Source organism: Spermophilus citellus (assembly GCF_964194105.1).
Source record: "Spermophilus citellus genome assembly, chromosome: 4".
Taxonomy (NCBI): Eukaryota; Metazoa; Chordata; class Mammalia; order Rodentia; family Sciuridae; genus Spermophilus; species Spermophilus citellus.
The window spans coordinates 30,745,786-30,772,150 of record NC_138185.1 but is presented as its reverse complement, the minus strand read 5'-3'; the positions used below and the strand labels follow the sequence as shown (position 1 = coordinate 30,772,150).

Below are 26,365 nucleotides of genomic sequence, written 5' to 3'. Positions count from 1 at the left end.
CCGTTTACTACCAGTCATGACCATCTCACCAAGTCATAGTCTCTCTCCTTTTGTACAATGAGGATTATTTTGATTCATTTTTTTTGGTGTGTGTTGGGAATTGAATATAAAGGTGCTTTACCATTGATCCATATCCCCAAACATTTTTATTTTTTATTTTGAGACAGGGTCTCACTAAGTTACTTAGGACCTTGCTAAGTTGTTGAGGCTGGCCTTGAACTTGTGATCCTCCTGAGTTGCTGAGCTTATAGACGTGTGCCATGGTGCCTTGTGAATGCGGATAATTTTAGTAGGGTCCACCTAATAGGTTGTCGATGAGGTTAAGGATGCTCCTCATTAACATAGCAAAAGCCATTGACTCCTTATTGGGACATACTAAGCACTTGATAATGTTAGCTGTTGTTTTTTGCAACTTTGAAAGTAACAATCAGCATCCATAGTTCTTAAGTATTTTAATTGGTATGTGTCTTCATTTTTCATATTAGATTTCTTATTAATATTGTCACAGAGTCCCTAAGAGAGTCTGGTGCATAAGATTTGAGCAGCTCCAAGAGAGATGTTGCAACTTAACTAAAACCTAGAGCAAAAATTAGCCATTTTTCACGTGTCTGCTCCTTAAATTCCAGTGGATAAGGCTATAGCCAGGTGCCCCAGGTCCTGAGTGTGCCCTTGTGAAGAAGGGCTGCCCAGATGTCTGTAAGACCGGCCTTCTGAGGGCTGCTCCTTCTTAATGGGACCTGTGTCCTTATCAGTATCATCATCCAACAGGGTGACACTAATCTCAGAGGAACCACCTGGCATCTGCTAAGACCTTCTCCCTTCTGCAGCCTCCTCAAACTTTGGTTGCTATTTTTAAACTCACTAGAAGGAATCCATCAATACCTCAGCCCTGGTCACTCCATACTTCTGTCTGCATAGAATCTGCAGTTAGAGGAACTTGGGGCGGCTCAAGTGAGTCCTCCGCCCCTTGTTGCAGGAATCTCTTTTGTAGCACTGTGACAGAGGCAGGGAGGGTCCAAGATGGGGTTGTGTGTTTGAGAGTGACTCCATGCCACCGTCTGCCCTTCCCTTTGCACCAGAATTTCTGGTCTCCTTCTGAGTTTGATGCCAGCCTCAGCCCCTGAGGGCTGAAGTCTTCCTGACAGACAGGACCAGTCACTTTACTTGAGAGGCCCTGTGCAAAATGAAGATGTGGGCCCTTGTTAAACAACTGTGAAGAATTCTAAGGTGACAGAGTGTTAAACCAAGCAGAGGGCCTTTCTGACGGCTGCAGAGGCCACGGGTCTCAAAGTAGGGCCTGCTCACAGGAGTGTGCCCTGCTTATTGCATCATCCTGGGATTCCTGAAGCTCCTTCCTTACCTCTGTTTTTCTATATCTGGCCTTTTATATCTGGTTTCTTTCATTTAGCTTAACATTGTCAAGATTCACCCATTTTCATTTCTTTTTATGGTTGAATAACATCCCACTCTTTTAAGACCACATTTTGTTCATCTTTCGTCTGTATTAATGCTGCCTTCTGAAATCTGATCTTCACACCACTCAGAGTGACTCTCAATTTGCAATAATTATCCCATTTTCAAAGATTCATCTGTTTTCTCCTTTTAACTGCGTTTTTTTAAGATGTGGAACTGATAGATACTAAAGGGCACCGTGTTAACATTACTTGACTATAACAAGATACCTGATATTGTAAACTTAAAAAGATAAAAAGTTTGCTTTGGCTTCCAGTTTTGGAAGTTTGAGTTCACGATCAGTTGGTCCTGTTGCTTTTGGGACTGTGACATTGCAGCATATCATGGCAGGTGCGTGTGGCAGAGGGCGCTATAGCTCATGGCTGGAATGTGAAAAAGAGAGGAAGGGATCACATCCCATTATTCCTTTTGAGGGCATTCCCCCAGTGACCAGGAGACTTCCCACAAGGCCCCACTTCTTAAAGGTTTCTACTACCTTCCCATAGCACTAAGCTGAAAACCAACCCTTGAGCACAGCAAGGCTTTGGGAAACATTCCAGATCTAAACTCTAGCATGCACATATCTCCAGCACGAAGGTTGATGGACTTTTACATGTCTAAACCTGAACAACCACCATCCAGAACATTTCATCTCTCATCAGCCTCTCTGAAGCTTCCTCTCAGGCAATACCACGTGCCCCACCCTTCAGAGAAAATCACTGTTCTAATTTCTATCATCTCAGATTAGTTGTACGCATCCTTGAACTTCATAGAAAGTGGAACTGTACATTATTATTTTGCTTGACTTTTTTTTTTTTTACCTAACAATAACACTGTGAGATTTGCTCCTGTTGAGTGTGGCAATGATCATTTCTCTTTGGTGGCTCTATGGTGTGCCATTGTATGGCTGTACTGCCGTTGAGCTATTCTTCTATCTGTGGGCATTTGGGTTGCTCCTAGTTTGCAGCCATTGTGAATAAAGCGGCTATGAACATTTTTGTCCATGTCTTTTGGTAGCCATGAATTCTCACTTCTGTGTGTGAGTTCAAGACTCTCTGCTTCCTCATCAACCTTTGGCCATTCTGGTATATAGTGACATCTCACTGCAGCTTTAATCTGCATTTCACTGACGATGAATGAGATTGAGCACCTGCCCAGGTGCTTATTGGCTATGTATCTACAGCTAGAGTTTTGTTTTTAATCTTGAGATGGAGTTTCCCTATGTTGTCTGGGCTGGCCTTGATCTCCTGGGCTCCAGAATCCTCCCACATCAACCTTCTGAGGAGCTGGGACTACAGGTGCACCCCACTGCGTCTGGTCTCCTGTGTTTTTTTCCTTTTTTTTTGTGTGTGTATTGGGGATTGAAACCAGGCCCTCACACATGCCAGGCAAGCACTTGACCACTGAGCTGCATCGCTAGCCCTTTTCAGAAAAAAATTATTTTGAGACAGGGTCTCCATAAATTGCCCAGGTTGTCCTCAAACTTGTGATCCCCTGACCTTGGCCTTTCCAGTGGCTGGGATGATAGGCATGAGCCACCAGGACTCACCTCCTATCATTTTTATATAATATTTTCCTTTACACTATGGCAAAGGGATTATGCCTTTCTTTTTCTTAAAAATTTACTCCTGTTAACTTACACTTTTTTATTTTTAAAATATTTTTTGTTGTTGTTGATGGACCTTTATTTTATTCATTTATGTATATGAGGTGCTGAGAATCAAATCCAATGCCTCACACATGTGAGACAAGTGCTCTACTACGGAGCCACAACCCCAACCCTGTATAATTTATACTTAATCGCACATTATTATATGCGTACATTTTTCATGGTTCCTCACATCCTTGCTAAGATTGGATATAACCTGTCCTTTAAACTAATGAGGGGGGAGGGACAAGCAATCTTCTTAACATTTTAATGTAATATGCATTTCTCTGATTATCAGTGAGATTAAGCATTTTTTTTTATGGATATAATACCTTTATGTTATTTTTGTGTGGTGCCAGGGATTAAACCCAGTGCCTCACGCATGCTAGGCAAGCGCTGTACCACTGAGCCAAAACCCCAGCTCCAAGCATTTTTAATATTTATTTGTCACTTATGTTTGTTCTATGTATAGGTTTTCATGTGTTTTGTAAGTTTATTTTTATTTTTTATAATTTCCTCATTGATTATGAAAGTTCTTTTTTCTTTTCCTTATGAAAATTCTCTCAGTTTTTTTTTTTAATGGTGCTGGGGATTGAACCCCAGCCTCATGCATGCTAGGCACATTTTTTACCACTGAACTAAATCGCCAGCCGATTATGGAAGTTCTTTCTATGTTTTGTAATTTGTTGTCTGTTAAATGCTGCAAACATTTTCTTATCTTCTGTTGCTTGCATTTTTGAAATACTTTTTTTGTTGTTTAAAACAATTTTAGATTTATAGAAAAGTGAAGAAGATAGCACAGAGAGTTCCCATACACCCTCACCCAGCGTCCCTTTTTATCAACATCTTACATTACTACATGTTACACTTGTTACAATTAATGAATCAATATCAACATATTATCTCTCTGTCATGTCTCCTTAGGCTCCTCTTGGCACTGATAGTTTCTTAGACATTCCTTGTTTTTGGTGACCTTGACACTTTTAACAAGCACTGGTCAGATATTTTGGAGAATGTCCTTTGGGTTTGTCTGATGTTTTCCCTGATGATGAGGCTGGGAATTATAACCCATAATTTTTTTTTTTTAAGGAGGAAAACCACAGAGGTAAAATATGATTTTTCTGACATCATATCAGAAGTACATACTATCAACGTGATTTGTCACTGTTGATGTTGACCTGGAGCACCTGGCTGAGGTGGTATTTGTCAGATTTCTCCACGGTACAGTTACTCTTGCCCCTTATTTCATGCTGCGTTGCTTGGAAGAAAGTCGTCGTGCTTGCTCCACACCTCAAGAGTTGGGGCTTAGGTTCCTCCCACTTGAGGGCAGAGTATCTGCATGTATTACTTGGGTCCCCTGTGCCTGGAAGATTTGTTAATTTTTTTCAATCATTTATTTATATTGGTATCGACTCATGGATATTTATCTTCTACTTTGGGTTATAATGCAGTACTGCTTCATTTCAGTTGGCTGCTGTAGCTCTTCGACAGAGTTCCGTTAATATAAATTTGTTTAGTTTTTAAGCACTTCCTTATTTTCTGGTCCCATAACATGTTCCAGGCTCATCTTGTCTATTTCTGCCTCCATCACAGAATCAGGAATTTCTCCAAGAATCCCTGCTTCCTTTTATTGGAAAAGGGAATTAGACACCAAGATCTGGGGCATCTGGGTTTGTGGCTCCTCCTTTTTAAGGAGGAAAACAGGTTTAATGGTTGAAAATGCAAACAGCTTTTCAAAGTAGGTAAGAGAGCTAAGAATGGATTTTTAATGTGCCTCACTCTCATTTGATCTTTAGGTCTCAACACAATCGTCATTTCCACAGGACAGGTCTTCCCTTGACTGTTAGACTGGGTGGAAACCTCTTGTTATAATATCCAGATCCCTTTACATGAGAATTAATTTTAAAGGCTCTAGTTCATCAAGTCTGCTCAGCTATTGGGATGCTGGAGACAGGTCCTTGCCTGTGGTCTCCATCACTGTATTCCCCAGGCCTGACTCAGGTGACGTCACATCGGAGAGGCTTGGTCACGCTTTGTTCCTTAGAGGCTGCCAGTGGCCTGGCACTTAGCTGTGTTTATTTTGTTCCTCTTCATAGGGTTTGTCGTGTTCTGTTCTCTGAGGATCTCCCTATTTCACTTCTCTCCACTCCCCCCCTCACAGTCTATGTAGGGCTTGTACCAGGCTGAGCAGGGCCTGTAGAACTCGTCACCTTTTCTATCTCTTTAAGCCCCTGAAATGTTGTTCCTTCCTATAGGAGTCTCTGTCCCCACTGTCCCATTCTCTCACTTTTTTTCTGTACCTTTCCCAATTCTCATCTGTAATGTCTCAGTTAATGGCTAGCAAGGTGGCCCCTTCAAGCTCCATAGTAGCCCTTCAGTGCCCTTCAAGTGTCTGATGTGTCCCCATCACTGTGGACTGTGGACACTCAGAAGCAAAACATCCTAAGATTTTTGTGAATCTCACTAAAGCACACATTTACCCCTTAAAAATTCAGTAGTGTTCAATTAGAAAACATAAGCCATCACCCTTGATATTTTGAATATGTATTCCAGGGATAGGTGTCTACAAAGCTACTGAAATGAACAGCCTAAAATAAATGACTCTCCTGTGCAATAGCACGGAGTGACATTAGACAGGAACTAATTATTCAGCAATAAAAGAGAATAAAATCATGGCATTTGCAGGTAAATGGATGGAGTTGGAGAAGATAATGCTAAGTGAAGTTAGCCAATCCCAAAAAACCAAAGGCCGAATGTTTTCTTTGATATAAGGAGGCTGATTCATAGTGGAATAGGGGGAGGGAGCATGGGAGGAATAGACGAACTCTAGATAGGGCAGAGGGGTGGGAGGGGAAAGGAGGGGGCAAGGGGTAATTAATGATGGTTGAATGTGATGATTATTATTATCCAAAGTACATGTATGAAGACACAAATTGGTGTGGATATCCTATGTATACAACCAGAGATGTGAAAAGTTGTGCTCTATATATGTAATAAGAATTGTAATGCATTCTGCTGTTTTATATAGCAGAATGCATTACAATTCTTTATATATATATATATATATATATATATATATATATATATATATATATATATATATATATGTTTGAATCCTGCTGTCCTGGAGGACACTGGTGAGCATTGGAAGGGCTCTTTGTTGAACTCGCTGCTCTCCTCCAGTCTCAACCTAGGCATTGCTCTCCTCCATACACACCCCTATCTCTGCTGCACTGAATGACTTTCAGCTCCCAGAATGCACCAGGGGCCCTTCCTTCCTTCCTTCCTTCCTTCCTTCCTTCCTTCCTTCCTTCCTTCCTGCCTTCCTGCCTGCCTTTCTCTCTCTTACAGTGATACTCTTTCCTTCTCATTTCTCTACCTGGGCACCCCATCTGTCTTTTCAGACTTGCCCTGTCTAGAAATCTTTCTTGCTTCTGCCCAGATCTAGCACAGCACTTTCCCATGCCACATGATCATTATTCATTTCCCCCTCGGGTGTGAGCATCTTGAAGGCAGGGACAGTGATCCACTCCTTGTGGTGTCTGTGCTGTGCTAGACCTGGGCATTAGCAAGAAAAGTTTCCAGACACAGGGCGAGACTGAAAGAATGGATGGGGGTATCTTGGTGGAGAGATGGGAAAGAGACAGAATCATTGTAAAAAAACCATCTGATACACCATAAAACTGGTGCCACCCAGAAAATAAGGACAGTGCCTCTGTCACTCACCATTAGAACTCCAGCAGAGTAGATGGGCACATAGTAGGAACTCAATAAATGTTTGTGGATTGAAGGCATGGATGAACCCAGGAATGCCTTTGCTGAGGCAATCAAGGACATTAGCTGAAATGCTGAACATTAAAAAAACAAAAAACAAAACAACAACAAAAAAAAAACCCAACCCTATAATTCTAAGTAAAAACCATCTGCCAAGGCAGAGGAGGGCTAATGGCCTTGAGATGTGATATGAAGCCCAGCAGATATACAAGGGAGGTTGGAGCTTCCCTGGCGAGACTCCAACAGTTGAATTTCTGGAAACATCTGTTTGCACAGGTCAGCATCCTTCCAGCTGAGAGGGCACAGGATTTTACAACACACCAAGTTCAAAATTCCAGGAGGAACTTCTTTGATTCTGCTCTTCTGCCAAAGACTCCAGAAAAGTCTGTTAATGTTGGGTGGGTGGGACCACTAGCCTTTAGCTATTCCAAGGGGGCCAAACACCTAGGAAAACCCACCCACCCTTAGCTCCTGCTCCTCTGTTTTCCCCCTGTACCCCGGGAGAACAGAGGTGATGGTGTGATTTGGCTTAAGCACAGGGAGGGATGAAAGACATTTAAGAGATGCCATAAACTCCTCCATTTTTTTTTTCCAGTGCTGGGGGTTGAACCCAGGGCCTCATGCCCACCCGACAAGCCCTCTACCACCAAGCTACAACCCCAGCCCCATTTTGTTCTTGATTGCTAAGTAGCTCTGAGTTAAAACAGCCAGTTAAAAAGATTCGAAACCTTAATTAGAGATTAAGGCTAGAAATTCTAGCTCAACACTACTGATGCAACTATCACGGCTCCAGACCCTACTTGGACCCTCTCCTCAGCTTTGTCCTTGAAACCCCTCTCCTTGGTGCTGAACTGAGCCCCTGAGGGCATAATGACCTTCCCTGCTGGATGCTCTGTGGCTTCAGATGAGCCCGAGCATTGAATTCTCCCCTGGGCATTCATGGATGGCCTTTCCCCTGCCCTCACCAGCCTTCCCCCAGCCCCACCTGTCTCCCTCCATCCAGTGAGGCCAGCTGTGTTGGTTCCTCTGGCCCCGACTGACTGACCTGCTTGTTTCTAGCTTCCTCTAATTCCTCTCTGGCCTCCTGCCAATTTCCTTCCACAGTTCACGGTCAAGCCTGCTGGAGTTAAAACAATCTGCATTGTTTAAGGAGGGCAATGCTTTTCCACAGAAGGGTTAGCATTAAAATTAGATGTGGAAATCCCAAGGATGGACCGGGGTGGGAGGGTGGATGGAGGTTCTGAAATTCAGACGAGGGTGCAGGAAAGGAAACCCAGGAGAGGCAATGACTTAAGAATCAGAGGATAAGCAGTTGCAGGGGGTGGGGGTTAGCTTTGTGCTGACCAGGAAAGTCCCTTTAGACAGAGGGTCAGCTGGAGACTTCTCACACAATGCAGCAAATCACCCTTCCATCCTCTACCTGTGTTCTGGGGCTCATTGTGAGAAGGAGATCTCAGGGCTTTAGTATCTAGTGGGCAGGATCTCAGTCCTCCCTGGTGAGACCCCCTAGTATCCCTAGCCCAGGCAAAGACTCCCCTTCACCATTGGAAACAGCTGAGTCTTGTTATCTTGCATGGCCCTGAAATAGAGGTGTCTCAAAGACACGTTTATTCCCATTGTGCAGGGAGCAGCTGATTAGCTCTCATTTCCCACTGTCACACATTCCCAGAAGCATGGCACTTGGCTCCTTTGCCTTCCACCAGGGAATCTGGGTGCCCAGCTGAAATGGGTTTCCTGCCAGCAGTGAAGATGGGAGGATGAGCCCTGTGACTCATGGCCTTGAGGTAGGAGGGCAAACCTCTGGTCGGAGTCTGACCTGGCCTCAGGGCTGCTCTTCAATGCAGTGGTGTTGGAGCATCCAGGAGGGGACACTGCAACTCATCGTGATGCCACATCAGTGCAAATCTACACGATCACTCTCCTGGAGGGTGTGGCCTGCCACTATGCTGCCTGTCTGCAACCATGTGGGTCCCACTGTCATTGTTTCAGTAGAGACCCAGGAGGACTCCAAAATGTACCATGCAGGAACACATGGGCATCTTAGGGCGTCCCTGTCCAGTCGTGAAGAAGGAGTGAGGAGAAGCACTGTGGGGGGCAGAGAGTGAGATGTAACCACATCACAGGTAGGAAGTAGGGCCTGGGGTCCTGGCTCAATGGGCCACTTCCCTAAGCCAGTTCCTGGCTATTAGACAGCTCAAGGCCGGTGTGTGGGCAGCTCAAGACAAACGTATGGCCACTACCCAGGACACACCACGTAGGCCCAGAGGGTGGAGTTTCTCAATGTCGTCAGGCACAGCCTAGACCAAATGGGGCATGAGGGGGTATGGGGAGATCTGATCATCTACCCAACCTCCAAAGAGAATGTGGGCTATTTTGAAAATGGGCTTGGTGCCCATTTCTTTGAGCCTTTGATCTAGAAGTCATTCTCACTGATCTGCAGACACTTGCATGTGCAATTTTACTATAAATTTGTCAAAAGGCCAGGGACCAACCTTCCCCTAGGCCCCTTGGTTTTTGGGAAATATGGAGATGTACAGACCCACCCTCCTTTAAGCAGAAAGCCAACATGCTGTCTGATGTGCAGGTTTCTCTTCATATGTTTTGCACCCAGAACCACTTTTAGAATGAGGAACGTTAATGGTTTTAGGATATTTCCAATGACCACTAAGATCAGAGTAACTTAGGAAGCTTTAGGTGTGTCCTTTAAAAACAAGATTCACAAGCAGCATCTGTGGAAAAGGTGGCTTCTTATACTTAAATGACGTAGAAACCCTTCCAAGTTAATGCCATATGCTGCTAGTGGTAATGAGAGTTCTCCAAATATATGGAAACATTGCGGTCATGTCTGGTAAAGTCCAAATTACACACAGGCTTTGTTCAAGAAATTCTGTAAATCAATCCTGCAGAAATAAAAGCACCAGACGGCCAGGTTGTTTTATTAGGATATTTATTGTTTGCAGTGGCAGAAAACCAGGAAACAATCTGAAGCTTCACCAACAAGGAAATGACTTAATCAGCCACAGTACATGGTTGTGTAGAAGATTATACAGCAATCTACAAGGACAGGTTAAACCTGTTAACGGTTAGTTGTTGACCCAGAGAGTATCAGGATGCCATGTTAAGATAGGAAGGGAAATTGCAAACAAATGAAAACTATATGTACAGTTATAGTATTTTTGAAAGGCATGAGACAAAAAACAAATCCTTGCTTATATATCTGAGCACAGAAAAGGGGTGGAGGCTACACCCCAGGGTATAAGGAGGGGTTGGGGATGGTGAAATGAGAAAACAAAAATCATAGGAATATTGAAAAAAACGAAGCATTGAGTGAAGTTAAGTAAAAATTTAGAAGGTGGAAGTTCATCTGGATATCAGTATCACAAATGTGCACATTTCTATATGCAAATGGTTAGAGTAGGAGATTACAAGGGACATTAAAAACACTGGCTTAGTTAGATGTTGGAGTTGTAGTCATTTTTTTTTGTTGTTGTTTTGGATTTCTGTTGTAATTTGAATGCCACTTTTATGATAAGCTTATATTTTTAAAAAGTCAACACCTGGAAGAACCCAGAAAACAATAGCTGGTGACATTATTCATGTTGGAAAATAACTGAGGATAACTGAGAAGCCTACAATGTCTTATGCACACGGAGGCTCCTGATAACCCTCAGCCAAATTGAAAAGCCAGGCTCAGGAAGTCCAAAGACGTTCAAGTACATATGGTTCCCATTAAAAACCTCCATGAGCAAATTTCACATTCAAATCACCGTGTACCAAGGCACTTCATGCACCACTTATATCTGATTTGTGGGCTCATTAATGAAATGAGAAAAGACAATGATCCCAGGGAACAGACTCCCTCACAGCCCAAGCGTTTTCCCATCAGAAATGGAGTCATTTGCTAAAGTGGCTGTGTGTGCCCTTGTAATTAAAGTTGGACCCAGGAGTTCAAAGATCAACAACATCCCTCTACTTTTTCTTTCTTTATTGCCACTTTTAGTATTAAAAAAAATTGGAATGCAAGAAATAACCTCTGTGTGTTCTGTGCTTTTTACTTGCTCTCTGGATCTAGAATTATTAGGGCCATGGGTGTAAGTGAGTGGGGCCAGCAGCAGCAGGAACCGTACCCGGGTTGGCTCCTCTGCATTATTTGAGTAGAGGGCTGTCCCGATTGAAACAGCGGGTAGGACGCTGCTTTGCTTCTCTGGTCTTCCCTGCCCTGCAAGTCTGTCTCCCATATTTCATGTAAAAACCTCCCAAATGTATCCTTGAGAAGAACGGATAACAGTGGGGACTCAGCACAAGAAGTACCGTTCTCAACACTCATGTGCTGAAAAACCCAAGATAAATTGTCTGGTGATGCACGTTCCTCCCCTGACAGATGTTCTTTAAAAGAGAACTGATAATATTCAGTAGCTGTTATCTCCAGTTATGGCTCAACAACTCCTGGAGTTCTCTGAGAGTCCCCAGAGGGCCTGTGGGAGCATCTTGGAACATTAGATTCATTACTTTTTATTTAAAAGATATTCATATTTTTTTGAACTGGTAAGGAAGTGCATCAACTCTTGCTTAGGGTGGATATGAGTTCTTCATTGGGGCTCCCTAAAGAAATAGTTTTTAAAAAAGCCTTTTTTTGGGCAAATAATGATATTTTATAGTGATTATTAATTTACAGAGATTATGGCCCTTCTAAAGTGTTAAAAAGAATAATAGAGATTGTAGAAAGCATTATATAAGGGTGTGTGTGTGTGTATGTGTGTATGTGTGTGTAGACATATTTACATATATGAAAGGTGTTTTTTTTTTGTTGGGGGGGAGAGTTACTGGATATTGAACCCAGAGGTGCTCTACCACTGAGCCACATCCCCAGCCCTTTTTATTTTTTATTTTGAGCCAGGGTCTCCCTAAATTGCCCAGGCTAGCCTTGAACTTGTGATCTTATTGACTCAGCTTTCAGTATTGCTGGGATTATAGGTGTGTATCAGGGAAACTGACTATAGGTATTTTTTTACTAAAATTTTTATTGGTGCATATTAATTATACAGAATGGTGGGTCTCATTGTGGCACATTTGTTACAGCATACTTTGGTCAATTTCACTCTCCAATAAAGGGAATGTATTTAAAGATGTTCATATGAGTTTACATAGGAACATGCACCTAAGACTAGGGGAAACATTAGAAGCAAATGTGTCATTTAAACATTTTCTTTTGTAAATGCACAGGACTATTGTAGGGATGGGAACAGCAATCACTTACCCTTTTTGTGAAAAAGGATCTTAGTGCCATAGACACTATACAACTGTTATACATGCCCTACTATAAAACTGGTCTGTTCTGGGAATTGGGTAGGAAATATTTTCTGATTTGTAGGCCTTTGTTTACTTTTATTTCTATTTTAGTTTAATTCCTTTATTATATTTTAGTTTCTGTAGGAGGATTCAACTAAACTTCCATGTATCAAAGTTCACAGTGGCAGGCTCAGGTTTTCCCATTTATTTCTAAAAGTGGAGCTTTCACAGTTTCGTTCGAGAAACAAGGTTGGACTTAGGCTTTGCAAACCACAAAGCGATCATGAGACAGCTGTGGGATTGGACAGCACAGAAAACCTGAGATTAGACAGGCTGTGGTTGATTCCTGACTCTGCCACTTTCCAGCTGTGTGACTCTGGGTGAGCTTCACTTCTCTGAGCTTTGGTCTCCTCATCTGTAAAACAGGAACAACATCTAACTCTTTAAAGAGTTGTGGGAGGTATGGTGAAGTACTGAGCACGGTTCCTGATGAATTCTTGGATTGATTCACCAGTTGCCTAAGGTGGTGTACCAGACCCTCCACTGGCAGCTGAGAATATATAATGAGCCAAATACCCCCCAGCCGCCACAGAGCATGCGGGAAATGGACACACAGAACTCACAGACACATGCTTATCCCATACAAATACAGGTGAACACTTAGGAGTGATATTTGAAGCGCTGATGAATCACTTCTCTTTGGTACCTTCAAGACACATGTGGGTGTGGGGTGGGGGAGGACTGGGGTACCTGTCTCCATAGTCTGCTCACCGGCTCACCTCTATGGCCACCAGTCTCCTTCCAGGATTATTTCACGATGAGCCAAATGAAGACCAGCAGGCAGAGCATCACTGGTTGGTCCACGGAAAGATGGAATCCGGCTCCCCCTTCCAACCAGAAGTCGCAGTGCTTGACTGAGCAGAGCTCTTTGATCAGCCGCCACAGGACCCGCTGGTGAAGCTTATTGTCCTGTTTCTCCCGGGAAAACTCGGCCTGGTTTGCTGCCTGGGTAGCATTGATGCACTTGGCGATGAACACCTCCTTGGTCACGTTGGCTTCGGAGCAGCCGTCGTAGTAGATCCCGTCGGGGAACTGCCAGTAGTTGGCCTCGTAGTACTTGTTGCCCTCAGCTCCGAAGTCGATGTGGAGCTTTCGGCCTTGCTTGATGAAGGCTCCTGGGGGGTTCTGGGCTACCTGGGCTTCTGTGATCTGGACGGTGCTGGGCACAGACTTCCGGTTCCACTTGATTCTGTGCTTGATGCCCCTCGCCTGGATGGCGGAGAGATGGTTGAAGAGCAGGACACAGACAATAGCCAACCCCCATGTGCCCAGGTGCTTCTTCATTGTGTCAGAATCTGCAGGAGAAATGGCCAGAGCAGTTAACTCTCCCCATTGGGCTTCCCAGCCTTCCCTCCACTCTTCCAAGTGCAGCAGACTTTTTTTTTTTTTTGGCATAACACCCAGGGGATCCTATCACTAATTTATACTCTCTCAGCTCTCTCTTTCTTTCTTTCTTTTTTTCTTTCTTTCTTCTTCTTTTTTTTTTAAATTTAAGACAGGGTCTACGTTGCCTAGGCTGGCCTCAAACTTGTGACCCTCCTCCTTCCGCCTCCCGAGTAGCTGGGATTACAGGCATATGCCACCAGGCCTGGAGTAGCAGATTTTAAGCAAATGAATGGCATCCTTAGACCATTTACATTTCCCCAGAAGCACAATGATATTCCCATGCTTGGGCTGCACCGAGTCCACTCAGATATCAAGTTTCTTTGCTTTTGCTGGGAATTCTATTGGCTCAGGGATAGAGTTGATCTTGACTTTCTCAGGCAGATAAGAAGCTGCAACTGGCAATTATAAAGCCTTTGAATATGCATGGGAAAATAAATGAGCTATGGTGCAAAGCATATAAGGTTTCTTTGGTTATCTCCAAGACTTTTAAATCAAGAGGTCCCTGGCAGGTAAAAAAGAGTTGGAATCAGGGCTGGGTTTGTGGCTCAGTGGTAGAGCGCTCACCTAGCATGTGAGGCCCTGGGTTCCATCCTCAGCACTACAGATAAATAAATAAAATAAAGGTATTGTGCCCTACAACTAATAAATAAATAAATAGATAGATAGATAGTTGGAATCAAATACTTCTGGTTGTAGACTATAATTTTAATCTTCCTTCTTTATTCTCTATTGCTCTAAACTGCACTGTCTCGGGCACATTCTGCCTCCATTCTAAGAACATCTCGGGTTGCTGATATTAAAAGGCTTTATGTACTGAGAGGAGGAGGGGGAGGAGGAGGAGGAGGAGGAGAAGGGTAGAAACATAGTTAAGGCATCTCAGCCGCTCCCTAAGTCAAGAGATGAAAATGTACTAGATGTATCTTTGTCAATCTCACCCCAGGGGACAATGTGCCCCTGATCATCCTTCTAGCTTTATTGCACTACTGTGTTAAGCCTTTCTGTGATATTGCCTAAGGTAATCCTTATATGGGATGGCTACATTATTATTCTTATTTTATAAAAGTACGAGTAGCTAGTTATAGTGGTGCATGTCTATAATCTCAGCTACTAGGGAAGCTAAAGCAGGAGGGTCACAAATTCAAATCAAACCTGGGCAACTTAGTGAGACGCTGTCTCTAAATTAAAAAAGAAAAAAATTTTTAAAGGGCTGAGGGTGTAGCTCAGTAGAAGAGCACATGTCTAGTATCCATGAGTGTTTGGGTTCAATTCCCACTACCAAGAGAAAAAAATTGTCCTGGGATTCAGAGAAGTAAAGGAATTGGCCCAAAGCTGCACAGTAAGAGGTGGCAGATTTGAACTTAGCTCCATCTGGTGCTAACTCCCCATGCCGCTAGCCGTGCCCCACTGCCCTTCAAGAGGGAGGTGTGGCTCACATTTTATGCTGTTGGGCAGGATGTAAGCTGAAGAACTTGGCTCTTGAGGAATTTTGAGGGAAATGAGTTGAAGGTGAGTTTAGGAGGGCCCGGGGGAACAGCACAGGGATCCTGGGTCAAGGTGGCCCCAAGGCATCCACGGGACCACAAGTTATTGTAAAAAGCCACCTCCCAAGTCCAGCTGGCCGGCATTCTGGCACCTGGACCTTTGCCGTGTGACCCAGGGACAGGGGAGGGTTCCTATAGGAGTTCCTATAGGAAGCGGGCCGGAGCTGTCTTCTAACTACTGTGAGTCCCCAGAGAATCAGAGCTGGAGGGGGCAGAGGAAGCTTGCACAGCGCCTATCATACCCTCTACCACTCCCGCAGCACCCTAAAGGGATTCATTCTCCTCTGTTCAAACTTCAACTCTGGTGTGACACTGGTTCTGTTAAAAAAAAAAAAAAAAAAGGAAAGGAAAGAAAAGAAAAAGTAAAGGGAAAAATGCAGCCCGTGAGCTCACCCAGTCATTCATCTCTGCAAACTGCCTTCACTACCCATCCTTGCTTGTGGGCATAGTCTCATCTCTGCCCCAGGTAGGCATGAGCACCCATTCCTTTCTGCCACTAACCGCAGTGAACTCAGGCTGGCTTTCTCCAAAGAGATCCCCAGTGTGAAGAAGCATTAATTAGGCTCCTAAATAGGGGGGCCACACTCACATCATCATCAGCTTCTACCTTTTGGTAGGAAAAATCTTAAATAAGAAAAATAATATAATACGAGTTCTCAAAACAACAACAACAAAACTTTGTTTTTATAAGCAAGTGTTTAAAGTCAGAAAAAAAAAATCTCAACCAGCCAACCCTAAAATAGCATTTTATTATAACATCAAAGCACAGAAATGCAAGGCCAGTGATGAATGAACAGGTGTCCCCTGACTGGGGACCCATCTTGGGATTAGGGAGTAAAGAGGTCACTACAAGATTTTAGTCTGGGTTAAAGATCGGATTAGAATGAGCAACCCTGATCCCAGAAATGCCTCCCCACGTACCTTGGATGTCTGTTCTGAGTGTGCTTCTGGAGCCACAGGCTGGAGCTATGCAGTCCTCCAGCTCACCAGCCAGCAGCCAGGCCCGCCCAGCTATATAGAAGCTGTGGGGAGGGGGGTGGCCTCTCTGCTGCCCTCCAAATATGGCAGCCCTTCCCTCCCTGGTAGGACCAATCAGGGGCTGCTGGGCCACTCCTTCATCCTGAGAAGGATGGACCATCTCATTACCCTGGACTGATAGGAAACACGGGAAGATCTTGGTGCTCAGCAAGACCTGAGAGATCCCTTTAGAGCTGGAATTTGCTTTTTCAACTAGGTGGATCCCAGGAAGGCTGAGGCAGGAGGGTGGCAAGTTCAAGCCCTGTCTGGGCCACTCAGTGAAACTGTCTCAGAATAAAAAATAAAAAGGACTGGGGATGTAACTTAGTAGTAGAGCACCCCAAAAGCTTTCTATAAATATCTACAGCATAGGGGGCATGTCTACTGTCCTTCCCCTAAAGACCAGACCAGACTCTGACAGCAGAGGGGTCTCTTCTAAGCAGTGCCTGTGGTCAGTTCAGAAAGAAGGTTCCACAGGTGTGGAAAGGGAGCTTCATTTTCAAAGGGTGGGTGGGAAAACAAGACTAATGAATGGGCGGAGGGACAAAGGAGGACTTCCAGCACTTTGGGTTGCTTGGGGCCATGTAGGAATTCTTGAATTGAGCCCAAAGGCCAACAGATTACCCATATGTGGGAACCCAGGAGGTAGAGCTAGAGCCAGATGGAAACCAACCCTGTACCCAGATGGTGAGGACCAAGAGTGAGTTCCCTGGAGTGCTTGGTGCCAGGTACAGTGGGGAAGGGAGCTGGAACCTTTCTTGGGCTTTATGTGGCATGAGGATCAGTTATTTTAATGACTATCTCAGGGTGTTATACAGAAAGAACTTGCTCAGATGTCCCTGTTCTGATCATTTCTGCACGGTAAAATCAAAAGTGAATTTTGGTAACATTTGCCTGCAAATATAATGCAATCTTGATCCTGAACGGACCCCATTGACTCATTCCCTTCAAAGCTCTGCTGCAAACCAAAGTAAAATGTTGTTTCTGGGATGGTCAGCAGATGGCGCCAGAGGAGTTTACAAGGACTGCAGCTTAGAGGTGGGAAACCTCTGAGCTAATGCTGCCCTGCAGAGCTTCTGAGCTCCAGATGGATTTGGGGCCTCCATCTGGGACCTTTCTTTCTTGTCTGCTTTTAGTTTTAAAAATTATTTCAATCTCTCCCCTTAAAGATGTTTTTATTTTGTTTTAGAGTCATGTGCTTTTTGTGTTTGGGAACACATAAAACACAAACTCATTGGTAGTGTAATCCATCTCATCCTTCCTTATTTGCAAAATGCAGAGAAGGAAAAAGAAATCTAATAGTTCATCCCCCAGAAACCAGTGCCAGTAAAATTATTATTATTGTTATTTTTGGTACTTGAGATTGAACTCAGTGGTGCTTCACCATTGAGACACACCCCCAGTCCTTTTAATTTTTATTTATTTATTTTATTTTCAGACAGAGTTTTGCTAAATTGCTCAGACAGGCCTCCAATTTGTGATCCTCCTGCCCCAGCTCCTGAATTGCTGGAATTACAGGTGTGTGCAACCATACCTGGCAATTTTGTTCAATATGTACATGCTTAGCATCATGATTAGGACTTGCTTGATGTGTTCAGAGCTGGAAAGGACCCAGAATCATCTAGTCTAGCTCCTTTGCACTTCAAGGTCACAGGTCCGGACAGACCCAAGTCACTCAGCCAGGCACCAATTAGGCAGTGCAGCCCCAGCAGGCCCATGGCTTCATTCTGAACTTGGTGTCCTGTGCACCCTGCTGGTCCCACTAGACACCATTATCTCCAGCCTTCTCGCCCTCACTTTCTATTGCTTTTCTGAGCAGGGCTTTGCCCAGAGAATGGTGGTGGGAGTTTGGTTTGGAGCTGATGAGGCTGCAGATTCCTCTTGTTCGTAAACAAAGGCTGTTCTCAGAGGCAAAGAGGAGTGTGGAAGATTGAGGGAATGCTCAAGAGGAAGGGAGGAGCTCTGGGAGTGCCAAGGAGGCAAGAAAACCGATACAGATGCAGAGAATGCCAAGCTGCTCCAGTACCACCTGGCTACCCTGTCTGTGAATTCACATGGGGACATTGGCTTCTTCATATGAATGGAGAGGCCAGAGCCAGGGTGATTGTATTTTCTGGCTTTGAAAGCACTTACACACGAACGAAGTGTTAGGACTCCACCTCCCATGTTGAATCAATGTACCCAGGCAGGTTTCCTTGTGGGAAAATCACTTACTGAACTTGTTCTGTTGCCATAGGAGCTCAGGGTCTAATGATAGAGAAATAACAGAAAGGTCTAATAGAATATTAGACGTAGAGTGGTCTAAACGGCTGCTATGGTCTGAATGTTTGTGTCCCCCTATAATTCATATGCTGAAATCCTAGCCCTCAAGGTGGCTGTATTAGGTGGGCATTTGGGCCAGGCCTGGCTGTGCACACCAGTAATCCCAGTGACTCAGGAGATGGAGACAGAAGGATTGCAAGTCTGAGGCCAGCTTCAGCAACTAAGCAAGACCCTGCCTTAAAATAAAGAATAAAAAAGGGCTGGGGATGTAGCTCAGTGGTAAAGGGCCCTGGGTTCGATCCCCAGTACCCCTACTCCCTAAAAAGGAGAAGGTGATCATGATTGTGTGATTGGAATTGGCGTCTTCACAAAAGGAGTCCTGAGAGAGCTCCCTTGTCGTTTCTGTCATGCGAGACAAGCAAAAGACAGTCATCTGTGAACCAGGAGAAGGCCCTCACCAGATATGGAGTCTGCTAGCATCTTGATCTTTGAACTTCCCAGCCTCCAGAACTAAGAGAAATAAGCTCATATTGTTTATAAGCCACCCAGCTTGTGGTGTTTTGTTATAGCTCTTCAATCAAACTAAGAAGATAGATATACTCATTTTTTTTCCTTTGAGATGTTGGGACAATATCCATACAGAAGTGTGCATGCATTCTAAATGCACAGCATTATACATGTTTACAAACTGAATAAATCTGTGCATCCTGCACTCAGATTAAGAAACTGAACCTGCTCATGCCTGTAATCCCAGCGACTTGGGAGGCTGAGGCAGGAGGATTGCAAGTTCGAGGCCAGCCTCAGTCTCTTACTGAGACCCTATGTTAAAATAAAAGGGATGGAGATGTGGCTCAGTGATAAAATGTGGTAACTGAGCACTATAGCATTCTCCAAGCCTGTTCCTGGCTCCTTCATGTCACTAGCCCCTTCCCTATACTGACTATAGTTCTGATTCCAACAAACAGATTGATTTTTTTCTTTATATAAATAGATTAATATAGAACATAATCTTTGTGTCTGTTTTTTGCTCAGATTTATATCTTCAAGATCCACTCACCTTCTATGCGGTTCATTCCGTTATGAGAATGTTCCTGAGTTTATCATTCGTTCCCACTGATGGGCATTTGGGGGTTTTCCAGTTTGGGCTCTTGTGAATAGTGTTGCTGGAAACATTCTTGCCCATTCCTCTGGGTGGCCGTATTTCTCTTCAACATGTACTTTTGATAATGGACTTGCTGGGTCATAAAATATGTCTACATTCAGCTTTTATGTTTTTGGAGTTTAATTATTGCTTTGTGCAGAACTTAAGCGTTACCTCCCTTTTTAGGTTGTCCACTCTTCATAAACATGGTCACACACTTCCACATGGGTTCCCATTGCACTGGGCACATAACCTTTTGCAGTAGTCATCTGAGGAATCCCATTGCTGCTCATGTGCTTTGCTGAGCTCACAGAAATGGAAGGAATGTGTTTCATCAGTACCTAGCATCTAAATGCATCTAGATTCCCTTTGTCTCCTCTTTAGCAGTGACAGGGATGAGGACAATATTGTCCAATCTGCACATAGCTCAGAGCTACCAAGGCAGGCTGCATGCCAGGGGTCAGGCCCAACACTCCAAACCACAGCTGGTTGGGATATAGAGAAGCAGCAAGAGGAAATCTAATGGGATAAATGTGACAGTTTCACAGTTGGGGAGAGAGAGAGAGAGAGAGAGAGAGAGAGAGAGAGAGAGAGAGAGAGAGAGAGAGAGAGAGAGAATCCCGCAGGCAACACAGTGAAGGTCTGTCACGGAGATAGTTGATATTTCATGACATAAAGTTGTCTAGCTAGAGGCAAGATATGAACCCACAGGATGGCCACAGCCTGGAGAAACAAAGGCTGTGGGCACCCAAGAGCCATTTCCTCTGAGGCCCTCTGCCCTGCCCTGGTTGGCTGTGAGGCAGGGAGGGGTGGAGTGTGGGGAATGGGAGGTGAGTAAGGGAGGGAGGTGAGGGCCTTGTGGTGGCTTCAGAGGGAGGGTGGAAGGCAGACATCACCGTGTGCTTGTGAAGGAGGACATTGGCTTAGAGAAGAGAAGGCTCCGGTTTTACGAAGCAGTCTGTCGGGTGTCCAGAACGGAGTGGCCCAGGAGAGGGCGGGCTCCCACCTCAAGAACGCCAGCTGCCACCATTTAACAATTCCTCTTTTAGCCTCCCCATTGCCTTTTCTCATTCTATTTGACGTTTGCAATAACATGATTAACCTGATACATGGATCTGCAGCTTGTCTTCTCTCTCTAAACAAGCAGGAAAATGTCCAAAAACAAAAGGTGGCCCCCAGGATGAGGTCACCTGGAACAGTGAGTGGGGACAGCTCTTATCTCAGAGCAGTGACATCTTCATTACCCAGGGTGATTTTTATCCTCAGGGGAGTCCTTCAGGGTCCTGTGAAGGGAGCAGACAGGAGCCAGAGACCCAGTGCTAATTCCTGTCCTGCCATGCTCTGTCTGGCGTTAGGGGACAGCTTTGGCCCTCACGGTCTCATGGAAGGCACCCTCTGCCTTAGACGATAAATGATGCACTTCCTGGGCATCTCTGAGGGAGGCCTAAGTTCACACTGAGAATTGATTTTCACGTCTGTGCATGGGGTATCATGCCTGCTTCCCCCGCCATTGTCTCCGCTGGTGTGGATGAAAGCTGATCAAATGCTGCTTGGCACTTGGAATTGCAGATTTCCATGTCCTTCCCCTGAAAGTTTAGTAAATAAACTAAGTAAGGTAAGATCTAAAAACTGCTTTGAATACAGAGACCTGTGTTCGCACGTTACTTAAGCCACAAAGACTAATAAAGCGATGGCTGTGACAGCAACTGGCAAATAACAAAGAGGTTTGTGCTAGGTTGGGTCTGGGATATTGTTGGCTGGGGGGGGGGTGGGGGAATCAAAGCACCATCCAGATGGGTTGCATTTAATGGGGGAAACTACAGCCTCAGCTGCAGAAGAAGTCCCTTTTTGCTAGTGGTTGTTGCAGTGGCTGAATCTGACAAGACATGGGAACTGGGGATCCAAAATTTTATATACTCCTATTGGGGCCAGGGATGTAGCTCAGTGATAGAGTGTTTGCCTAGCATGCCTGAGGCCCTGGGTTTGATCCCCAGCATGGGAAAAAAAAAAAGGCACTTGGAATTGCAGATTTCCAGGTCAGAACATGAACACCCCATGAGTACAAAATTCAGTATATTTTCATAAACTCAAGACTTTTATTTAACCAGGAGATTATTCACAACCCTTATAAGCTCAGTGATAACCATTGTCTTGACTTCTGCCATCCAGGCCATCTCACTTGTCTTTTGTATTTTATACAAATGAAATCATGTGATATGTATCCATTTGTGGCTGGCTGGCTTCTTTTGTTAACATTTTGTTCATGAGATTCACCAGTATTGTTGTCTAGGATGCAATTTTAAAATTCTCATTTGGGTGTAGTATATGGCTGTGCAAATAGACCAGGATTTACTTATTTATTCACCTCTTGAATAGAAGATGTTGGAATTGTTCCCGGTTTGGGGCTATTGTGAACACAGTTGCTATGAAAATTCTTGTGCATGTTTCTTGGTGAATATAAGCTCTGATTTCTCTTGAGAAAATACTCAGGAATGGAAATGCTGGATCACAGGAGAGAAATTTGTTCATCTTTAGTGAAAACTGCCAAACACTTTTCCAAAGTTGTTCAACCAATATCCGTTCCACTGTAAGAGAACTGTTTGCATCACAATGATCAGCTACAGGTCTCCTGTATAGATTTAAAAAAATTCTCCCCAAGACCTTATAAGAAAGGCAATGGATGGAGAAGTGATGTTATGTTGTTTACACAATGACAACAGTGAAAAATTATCATAGATCTAAGTGCAAAATTTATAGGTTAGGGAACAGTGGTTGCAGGGGTTCCTAACCTGGAAACCAGTTGTCCATGATAGAATTTGGAAAATACATGAATGTGGATCAGAAAAACACAATCACATCAGCAGCAGTTCTGGGCATTTAGCTCAGGGATAGAAGCACTTGCCTAACATGCTTGAGGCCTGAGGCACTGGGTTCGATGCCCAACACCACAAAAAAGAATGCAAGCTGCAAACCACAGTCACAAGCCATTTGTGACTATAATGCCACTTAGAATCACAGAGTTTTCATGCCACATTACAGGTCGAGTGTCAAATTTTTTCAGTTTTCTAGGGGCTAAGGGAGTTCTCAGGACAAGGGTTTTCAGTGCTAAAATGGGAAAGTATGGGACAAACCAGGATGAGTTAAATCCCCAGTACCCCCCTTCAACTATATCATAATCCATAGTGTAGAAGATCTTGAAATAGCCTTTGCATTTATCACCATAAAATTATGATAATTATTAGGGCCACCAGTAGAAAGATCTAAGAAGTGAGTTTTTTGATCTTTTAAATTTAAGGAGTATTACAACATTTTGATAACTACTTTAATTTAAATGGTTTCTTTGGTAACCTGTGTATATTTTATTTTATGTGTTTAAAAACATTATCTTCAGCAAGATCTGTAGTCTCCACCTGATTGACAAAGTGTTGGTAGGGTTCAGCTGGGTCTTGATGTGTACACAGGAGTTTGCCAGCTTGAGATAGAGGGGAGAGAAGACATTCCAGACTTTCCAGGTGGAGGGTCCAGCATGGAAAATGGAATGGGAACACTTTAAGGGTGTCTCTAGAGGACCGGTATGGTCCTCTAGAATACTTGTCCCCTCCATAACTCTTGTTAAATTTAATCTCCATTTTAACAGCATTAAGAAGTAGGACCCTTAAGAAGTGATTCATCCATGAGGGCTTTACCCTTATTATTGGGATCGGTACCCTGATACAAGGGTAAGTTTGGCTTCCTCTTGCATCCTCTTGCCCTCGTGCTTCTGTCCTGTGATGAGACAGCGAGAAGGCCCTCACTTATACCAGGAGTGGTGGTGCTCGCCTGTAATCCCAGCAGCTCGAGAGGCTGAGACAGGAGGATGGTGAGTTCAAAGCCAGCCTCAGCAAAAAGTGAGGTGCTAAGCAACTAGTGAGACCCTGACTCTAAATAAAATATAAAATAGGGCTGGGGATGTAGCTCAGTGGTCAAGGGTTCCTGAGTTAAATCCCCAGTACCCCCCTCCAAAAAAAAGATGGCCCTCACTAGATGCAGTGACCTTGATCTTGGACTTCACAGCTTCCAGAACAGTGAGCCAATAACTTTCTTTTCATTATAAATTACACAGTCTCTGGCATTCTGTGATAGCAGCACAAAACAGATGGGTAGGTCCTCTAAGGAAAGGATTCATGTGAGTGTGAATGAGGAGGGTGGCTCTTGGAGAGAAGCAGGATGATCCAGCTGGACCTTCACAGCCACATGCACTGGCACCGCATTGTCCTTGGTTTGAAGGATTGACTAAGTCTCTTCTTTCACTTTACCTGCCACCTGGAAATATTTCATATTTTCCTACCAAACATGTATCAACGCTCCCTACAATCTTCTCTGCTTTCCTGACCCCAGGTAGAAATGACATGCAGGTGTGAGAGGACACGGAGGGGAGGAAGACCATGTAGAAAGAGAGGCCAACGCAGGCAAGGCCAAAGCATCACCCACCTGACTCAGACAGATGTCCCCTTCTTAAAAGTTCTAGTGAGGTCTCAGAAGAGGGCAAGCAGGTGCAGGTGAGTGGGACAGGAATGCACTGTGGGCAGACAAGAAGCTGAGGCCCAGGTGAGGGCCTCTGTGTCACCATAGCTGGCATTCACCCCACCCAGTCTCACCACAAGAGAAGGGCACGTCCTGACTCATCTGCATAACTTCCCTGTGAGGTAGAGGAGGAACAGCTGGGCAAAAGGAGAAGTTGGGGGAAAAGGTGAGGTTTTCTGGTAGGTGTAAGGTGGTGAAATAGTCTATGGGAGGAGTAATCCATCATGTAGTGGAAAAGGCAGTCATAAGACTGGCCACAAAAACTAGTACATGAAGTCATTTCCCAGGCCCCGGAGCATGTAGGAATGCATCATTCATTCTGAATCCAGAGCTGTTTCCTGAGGAAATTTTAGCATCTATCTATCTATCTATCTATCTATCTATCTATCTATCTAGCCATGTATCTATCTATCTATTTTTAACTATTTATTTTTCAGGTGTAGTTGTACACAATGCCTTTATTTTATTTATTTTTATGTGGTGCTGAGGATCAAACCCAGTGCCTCACACATTCGAGGCAAGTGCTCTGCCCCAGCCCTATCTATCTATTTTTGATACCATAGATTTAACCCAGGGGCCCTTCACCAGGGAGCCACATCCTCTGCCCCCATTTTTTAAAACTTTTATTTAAATACCTTTATTTATTTTGTTTTTATGTGGTGCTGAGGTTCGAACCCAGGGCCTCACATGTGCTAGGCCAATGCTCTACCACTGAGCCACAACCCCAGCACCCCTGCCCTTTTTATATTTTATTATATGTATATATTATATTATATTTAGTGAGACAGGGTCTCACTAAATTGCTTAGGGCTTCACTAAATTTCTGAGACTGGTCTTGGACTTGCAATCCTCCTGCCTCAACCTCTTACCTTGCTGGGATTATAGGCATGCACCACCATGCCCAGCCCCAGTCCTCTCTCTTCCTCTCCCTCTCCCTTTCTTTCTTTTTTTCTTGGAATGAACTCAGGGGTACTCAACCACTGAGCAACATCCCCAGCCTTTTTAAATATTTTATCTAGAGATAGGGTCTTATTGAGTTTCTTAGGGCCTGGCTAAATTGCTGAGGCTGGCTTTGAACTCCTGATCCTCCTGCCTCAGCCTGCTGAGCTGCTGGGATTACAGGCATGTGCCATCACACCCAGTAAAATTTTAGTGTTTAACACTGAATAAAGAGGATTGCATTTCCACCAGAATCGGCCCTTCTCTACTCTTGATGCCAGCAGGTCTTTAAAGCGTGACAGATCACAACAGGGCAAGTAGAATTTAAACTCAGGTACTCTATGATTAAACACTTTTCTTACCTTCTTCAAGGTCCAAAATGTCATATTCCATGGTCCGGCTTTCATTGGCATAGCCTTTGACCCAGTGGCCAGAAAAATTTTCTGGTCCAAGTGTTTATGAATATGATAGAGACCACTGAAAGTGCCTCTGTACACACTGATTTCTGAAAAAGCTGTGAGAAAAACAAGTGGGCAGCAATGTTCTCATAACAGATTAACCTCAAGTAAATGCCTAACGCTCCCCTACCCTCTCATTACCTTTATTCCTAGGTAGGTAATTCTATGCTTTAGAAAAAAATAGCAGCTTCTCTTGAGATAGCATGATTCATATAACATGAGCTTCACTGTTCAAAATGTATTTTCAGCAATATTTAGTGTAATTCACAAACTTGCTTGTGAGTTTCCACTATCTAATTCCAGCACATGGGTATCACAACAGAAAGAAGCCCCCTTACCCATCCCCAGTCACTCCCATTCCTCACCTCTCTCCAACCCCTGGTAACCACTCATCTACTTTCTGTCTCTCCAGATTTGCCGATACTGGATATTTCATCTAAATGGATCATAAAATATATGGTCTTTTATGACTGACTTCTTTCACTTGGCCTCTGGTTTTCCAGGTCCGTCCACGTTGTAGCATGTAACAGCACTTTATTCTTTTTTTATAGTTGAATAATATTGTATGGTCTGTGTGGGTTTATAACAAAGGATGCTCTTCACCCTGGAGGACAGTAATGTTCTTCTACTTTATATTACTATGACAATCTGGCAGGTGCCTAATGAAACATTTATCTTGTCCATATACTTTTTAAAAATTTTTTTATTTTTATTTTTTTGTTCATATACTCTTTAGGGTGGTTGTGTCAAAAGCAAGCACCCCCCCCAACCCATTTCCTTTTTTTTTTTTAATTGCTTGCTTTGCTTAGTATTTTTAAAACCAAGTAAAAATCTT

The 26,365-nt window shown here is 43.9% G+C and overlaps 1 protein-coding gene across 1 annotated transcript; it reads right to left on the bottom strand.

Moving 5' to 3' along the window:
* Nucleotides 1–12,970: 12,970 nt before the first annotated feature.
* PRND (prion like protein doppel) lies at nt 12,971–13,507 on the bottom strand (the record flags this gene model as incomplete). The annotated part of the gene is made up of 1 exon (XM_081289115.1): nt 12,971–13,507. The coding sequence occupies one exon, from the start codon at nt 13,505–13,507 to the stop codon at nt 12,971–12,973; it is 537 nt and encodes a 178-aa protein (XP_081145241.1).
* Nucleotides 13,508–26,365: the final 12,858 nt, after the last annotated feature.